This window comes from Herpailurus yagouaroundi, unplaced genomic scaffold (assembly GCF_014898765.1).
Source record: "Herpailurus yagouaroundi ecotype Mexico unplaced genomic scaffold, PumYag 159, whole genome shotgun sequence".
Classification (NCBI taxonomy): Eukaryota; Metazoa; Chordata; class Mammalia; order Carnivora; family Felidae; genus Herpailurus; species Herpailurus yagouaroundi.
This window is the reverse complement of record NW_024412400.1, coordinates 63,296,018-63,302,956: the sequence shown is the minus strand read 5'-3', so window position 1 is coordinate 63,302,956 and position 6,939 is coordinate 63,296,018. Positions and strand designations below refer to the sequence as shown.

Genomic DNA, 6,939 nt, shown 5'->3' with positions numbered 1-6,939 from the left:
GGCTGAAGTCGGACGCTTAACCGACTGCGCCACCCAGGCGCCCCCAATTTTTATTTCTAAAAATTCTCAATTTTCAATTTGCTAACAACTTCTTTAAAAAATCATAAATGGACAGTAATTTTCAACGATTACTTTATTTTTTTTAATTTTTTTTCAACGTTTATTTATTTTTGTGACAGAGAGAGACAGAGCATGAACGGGGGAGGGGCAGAGAGAGAGGGAGACACAGAATCAGAAGCAGGCTCCAGGCTCTGAGCCATCAGCCCAGAGCCCGACGCGGGGCTCGAACTCACGGACCGCGAGATCGTGACCCGGCTGAAGTCGGACACTTAACCGACTGTGCCACCCAGGCGCCCCGAGATAGCACCTTTAAAATTATAAAATATAATGTTTATCTTGCATTTTATGTGATGCTGGAGACGATTCAGGAGGAAGGAGGAAGAAAAAGTAGGAAGAAAGGGAGAGGTGCAGAATCCCTCCAGAGCAAGGATTGCCTAGATGTTGGACCACCCCTCTTCCTCGCACACATCACCTGAGGGAAATGCCATAAAAATTAGTCACCAAAAACAGATGAGGCTGTCTTATTCTGGCATTCCCCCTAAGAAGGCCTTAAGACAAGGACTTGAATGCAGATAGTGGTCCCAAGGAGCTCACAAGGGGGAGTGGGGAAGTGAAATCAGGAAGGGAAAAGCTGATAAAGGGAGAGTTAATGTGTGGATTACTACTCTGGGCAACTGGGGATCAACGCTGCTAAGACATCTTGTGGAACACACCTCAGGATTTGTCCCAATGAAAAACAAAGAGACGGGTAAACAGCCCCTGGATTATGCCTCCTCTAGATGCAAGGAACTCCTGTGGTGTGGGAGGGAGCCTTCAGACCAAGAAGTTGAGAGGGGCAGGTGCTTGAGATGGGGAAGGACTTCCCCATGGTTGAAGATGAACTTGGAAGGGGGCCACGGGGAGCTCCCATATATCTCCCTCTGCCCCACTGGCAGCAACAGTGTCTGGGGCTGTTGAGGCAAGGTGATTACCTTCTAATGTCATTCCAGTAGAGAGCTGGCACAAATGCCTTTCTTCCGGAGTACCAGGTTCACCAGACAGAGGGATACATTTACGAGGTTCTGTAGGGTCCATTGTCTGCAACAACACAGCAGGATTGTTTTTTTACTGTTAGTCACGCGTTTAGTGAAGTAAGCAGGGAACTCAAGGCTATCAGGTTAACAGAGATGAAGAAATGGAGCATCAAAGACAAGTCTGATCTAATTTAAATCTGCTTAAAACTCTTCTTGGTAACATAACTGTTCTGGATCCTATGGTTTTTGGGTGTGGTTTTTTTTTTCTTTTTGTAATGCCAAGGAGATTGAATGTGATCTATAAAATTTTGTTACACATCTGATATAGTAGTTTATTATTTTTTAATCAATCCTCCAAGTTTGCACCTAAAATGTAAGCTTATTTCCGAGGTCTAGAGAAGTATCTCTATGTACGCCATGAAGGTCCCCAGGAAAGATGAGTCAGTGACATCTGCCACATCTCAGTGTTACGGTTTTGGGCTCCACTTGGCTTCCCTAGTTTCCTTTCATCCTTATACTTGTAAGCGAGTGCTTTTTAACTTACCACCATCATATCTATTGGTGCCCAAATTTTCTTCTATAAGTTTAATTGCCTGGTGCTATACCCTGGATTTTTATGCCTCCTCCCATTCATATGTTGAATACCCAATATGATGGTATTAGGAGGTAAATATTTGGGGAAGTGGTTACATCACGAGGGGGTCTACCCCCTCACGAATGGGATTAGTGTCCTTAGAAAAGAGACACTAGAGAGGGGTGCCTAGTTTCGGCTCAGGTCATGAACTCACGGTTCGTGGGTTTGAGCCCCATGTTGGGCTCTGTGCTGATGGTGCGGAGCCCACGTGGGATTCTCTGTCTCTCTCCCTCTCTCTCTCTGCCCCTCCCCTTCTCTCTTTCTCAAAATACATAAAGTTTAGAAAGAAAAAAAAAGAAAAAAAGACAGAAAGAAAGAAAAGAGTTACCAGCGAGCTCCCTCACCCCTTCTGACATGTGAGGGCACAGCAAGAAAGTGGTCATTTGTGAACCAGGAAGCAGGTCCTCACTGGACCGTATCTGGTTCGCAGACTGCATCTGCCGAACCTGCTGGCGCCTTCACCTTGGACTCTCTGCCTCCAGAATTGCAAGAAATAGATTTCTGCATTTATAGGCCACCCAGACTATAGTATTCTGAATGGACCAAGATACCCTTTTTGTGTTCTGTTTTTATATTTTGAATGTGCCAAATTTTTATGCAGTCTATTTTTTAATAGACTTTATTTTTAGAGCAGTTTTAGGTTCACAGCAAAATTGAGTAGATAGTACAAAGAGCTCCCATATATCTCCCTCTGCCCCACACGCATAGCCTTCCTCACTATCAATGTCTGGCACCAGAGTGGTACATTTGTGAATGTGGCACATCAGTAAACCTATACCTACATGTCACTATCATCCAAAGTGCACAGTTTTCCTCTGTGCCTACTTTTAGCGTGGTACCCTCTATGGGTTTTGAGAAACGTAGAATGCCATGCATCTACCACTATAGTCACACAGAACGGTTTCCCGGCTCTAAATCAAATTATATTTCAAAGCAAATACTATCAGGAGACTTCCAAGGAAACGTTCTGGGGTTGGCCAGATCTTTCCCTTCATCAGCAAGGTAGATGCTTGGGCTCCAAATCTAGGTGTCTATAATCTCACCATTTGGGGAGTCATAGGATCAACCCATGAGTCTTTAAATATCAACTTTTACATTTTCAGGGTATCCTCTTATTTTAGAAACATCTAGACAAATGAAGTGAACCAAGGTCACTTTGGCACGGCAGACGAAATGCTCTTGAGTCAAAATGCAGACGGGGATATCCATTTTAAACGCAGTGAGTCTGGTAATCCCAAGTGCGGAGTGTAACGGTGCTTAGGTTTGCATTCAGCGTGGATTTCTCTGACCCAGAGCTCTAATCCTGGATGGCCAGCACTTTAGGAGGATGAGGATTCCTTAATCTCTATCTTCAGACTCTTACCCTCAACAAACCCCTCCAGGCAGCACACAGACGATTTAGGTAGTGCTAATTCTGTCTCAACTGATTAGGGCAGTAGTAGTAAGACATGAAGTTCATGAACTAAAGCCCTTGCCAAATCAGCAGATTTTCACTGAATGCTTGCCTGGTGCATAGTAGCCAGGTGTCAGTTTGATTCCATTTCAGTCTCTCATTGGCTATACTGTGACCATTTATTAAAGTCGGTGCAATCTGAGTTTGGCCAAGCCTGAATTTGAGCAATTACATATGGAATATTTGTTGTGTTGCATTATGATGCATGACTTCTGGGATTGTACTCATTGAAATAAATTAGTTTTTAAATAACTTCTGTATTTGTAAGTTTTTACAAATACAGTTTTTACATTCTAAGAGTAGATCAGTAGAATTAAATGTTTCTACAATCTTGAGAAAAAAATATAAATTCTTAAATGAAAACTAGTGGGAGATATTTACAGAGATCTTTTATTTAAGGTATAAAACAATCCTTAGTAGCTTCACACATTCGCTATTCTAGGTGTCCTATATTAATCTGGGTTCTGAAAAGCATGTTAGTGCTAAAGCATAATTCACACTTCCTTAAATACATTTTCAGTTTAGAAAAATAATAAATAGGAAATTTTTTTAAAAAAATAGGAAGGCTGGGGTGCCTGACCATTAAAAAAAAATAGTTCAGTGGCCACCTCCGGCTTAGGTCATGATCTCCCAGTTGGTGAGTTCGAGCCCCACATCCGGCTGTCTGCTCTCAGCACAGGGCCTGCTCTGGATTCTCTGTGCCCCTCTCTCTCTCTACCCCTCCCCCACTTGCATTCTTTCTCTCTCCCTCTCTCTCTCAAAAATAAATAAAAACATTAAAAAAAGTAGGAAGACCAATAAATTGTCCAAAAGTATTTCATTATCAATACCCCTAGCAGAAAAATTCACGGTGAGAAGAGAGATCATGCTAATTTCACAGTTATAGTTAGAAGTGTGAAAAGTTTATTTTTATATCCAATAATAAAAAGCTTAGAAAATAATTACATAAAACAGTTTGTGAAATGTAAATAATTGTACTGATATTCCAAATACATAGTTTCCTGAGATTACAAGGTGATTCTAAAATTATCCAAGCCCTATTTCAAGTGGAAGAAATAGTTACATTTAAAACATCTTTACCCCAAATGTGCATCATGGCCATTTATAACAGAAAGAAAGACAAAAGACATTGCTCCTTAAAATCTGAGTGGCTGCTTACGTGGGTCCTGAGAAACTTAACAGAAACCCATGGGGGAGGGGAAGGAAAAAAAAAAAGAGGTTAGAGTGGGAGAGAGCCAAAGCATAAGAGACTCTTAAAAACTGAGAACAAACTGAGGGTTGATGGGGGGTGGGAAGGAGGGGAGGGTGGGTGATGGGTATTGAGGAGGGCACCTTTTGGGATGAGCACTGGGTGTTGTATGGAAACCAGTTTGACAATAAATTTCATATATTGAAAAAAAAAATCTGAGTGGCTGATGTCTCCATCAGCCCCACCCCACCTCTTCCTCAAAGATTTCATCCTCATGGGTGGTCAGGCACTGACTTTTTGCTCTTGCGGGGTTCCCAGTCTGGCCGACAGCCCACCTCCTGCAGCTGTTCCTTCCTCTCTGCTCTACTTTGACTCCGAATGCCATCCATTTCCCTCAATATCCACAAAAAAAGCACTCACACAAGGCAAACGTGTTGTGTAGCCAACTTGACTGAGAATTGGCCAATCAGATTGGGAGGGAGGGGGCAGTGTCAAAAACAATTTCAAATTGAACATTAAAGTTCTCCATTGTGAAACATCCCCTTGGGGGAATTTTGACATTTCAAGCCCAGGCTTCTTGTTCTTTTCCTTGACCTTCTCTCAGTTGGTCCCCCAATAATTGCAAAACATTCCTCCCACCTAGTTTTGCAGAGGGCCTCTGTACCCTCTTCCTGACTCTGCTCTGAGCCTCTCCTCAAGAGGACTTTGACTCTGGGTCTCTGCATATTCCCGCCCCTCCCCAGCCTTGCCGAGGATAGGGAAGGAACTTAGAGGCTTCTTTTCTACTGGCTTGAGTTGTGTCACTAACAGCCCACTTTGGAGGTCAGCTAGACTTAATTTTTGTTTTAAATAACAATAAGCATACACAAGCACAATATAAATGAAATGAGGTATCACTGTAGTAGTAAGCATCACTGTCCACAAAGGCAGTTAGTACCGAAGCACTTGGCAGTGGCCCTGAAATATATTTCACTTTTCCTAAAGGCATATACTTTATTAAAGCACTGTTCTAAATGCATTGCGTCACAATGCGACCCCTGGAAAGTGTCGGTGAAGGCATATGGGGTGTGCATGCTTCCCTCACCTCTCACTTCTTTTCATTCTGGAAGCTCGTTGTCATTAGAGCCACCTATGCTTCCTTGAGATGTAAAGTTCTAGACACATTTGCAAATACTGTAATGAAAAAGACTAAACCTTTTCATCATTAAGCAAGTAGAGATTATGTAATATCTTCACTACTTGAATTCAATATAACTTATGCACTGCTATAATTTGAATAAATTACGTTCACTTTCTCCAAATGATCGTGAGGCAAAACCCATTGTATATAAATTTGTACGTAGGTCAAAGTGACATCTAGTAGTACCCGTATAACTGAACTGAATTTTAGATATTTTAGTGAGATTGTTAGAAAGAATGAGTTAAGAAATAGTTAACATAGGGTTTTTTTCATGATTATCATTGACTGCTCCTCAATGTTTTTTTCTCAAAGTTTCTACTCTGACATTTCATAGTCCGCACATCGTAATTCTTTTTGGAATATAGTTATCTGCAGTAACAAAAGGCCATTAGAAGAATAACGCATAGTAAATGTATAGGAGCAACACACAGAGGCAGGTACTTAATCTATTTGAAGATAAGAAAACATTTGATAAATTTATATACAACTTTGAGCCGACTTTATTTTAAATAAATTTCCCTTTCCTTTTACTTAAAATACAATTAAGGTGTGACAGATAGTATTTATTTATTTATTTGACATGAGCAGTGTATCATTAGCAACGCTTCAGTAGTTTCAGCCAAATAAGAATTTATTAGCTAACATGTTGTTAGCAATAAGGGAGCCAACCAAATTTGTAGATAAATCTAAGCCTTTCTTTATAAAAATTCATTTTTCCAAAGTCTAATGTGTTTTATTTTTATAATGTACCCAGCGACTTTGGCAGGAATGGTGTTGATGGTATTTATACAAGATGATTTCCTTACTTCTCCATTGTGCACTCGATCCATGTAGACACGCATTCCTTTTAAGATGAAAGTGTCCATTTATTTTATATGTGCAAACATTTTATTAAAAGTAACTAGCCTGAGTTTGGACTCATTAAGGGTAGATATATATACTTACATCCTCTCTGAAGTCTTCCTGGTTTTGACATTGCTTGTGGAAGAACCATCCAAAGATTTTCTTTCAATTGCGGAAGCTCCTTTGGATGCAGATTTAAAAGCACATCTGACGACTGTTTCAGAAACCGTCTTAATTAATTCACCTTGCCTTAAATACGAATTCAACTAAGTTGATTAGTCCTATTTCATGGCAGAAACGTTGCCCTCTGATATCCTCTACAGATAGGCGAAAAGACGCTAAGCCCTAGGAAAGTGCACTGCAGTGTATATAAACCTGTCTCAGAGTTTAGCCTTTAGTTTAATCCTTCCTTAGCCTCTAAGATGCTTTGTGGGCATTCACTTAATGCCGCTCTTCAAGCTGACACAAAAGGAAAATACTAGGAGAATGATAAGCTTTCTTTGATGGGAATATGACCTATTTCATATTTCCAACAGGTTTTGAGTGGGAAGATTCCTTTGAAAGTAG

At 40.8% G+C, this 6,939-nt stretch overlaps 1 protein-coding gene across 2 annotated transcripts in view; it reads right to left on the bottom strand.

Annotated features, from left to right (window-relative positions):
- The window catches only part of SAMD7 (sterile alpha motif domain containing 7), a 27,459-nt gene extending 20,734 nt beyond the window's left edge, over positions 1-6,725 (bottom strand). The window contains exons 1-2 of one of the 2 annotated variants that reach the window (XM_040480709.1): positions 6,475-6,725; positions 1,032-1,137 (exon numbers count right to left, since the gene is read on the bottom strand). In XM_040480709.1, coding sequence (XP_040336643.1) covers positions 1,032-1,134 — 103 coding nt within the window. In that variant the 5' untranslated portion in view covers positions 1,135-1,137; positions 6,475-6,725. Of the gene's footprint in view, positions 1-367; positions 1,002-1,031; positions 1,138-6,474 lie in introns of those variants that run through there. The other variant, XM_040480710.1, reaches the window with a different exon arrangement.
- Positions 6,726-6,939: the final 214 nt, after the last annotated feature.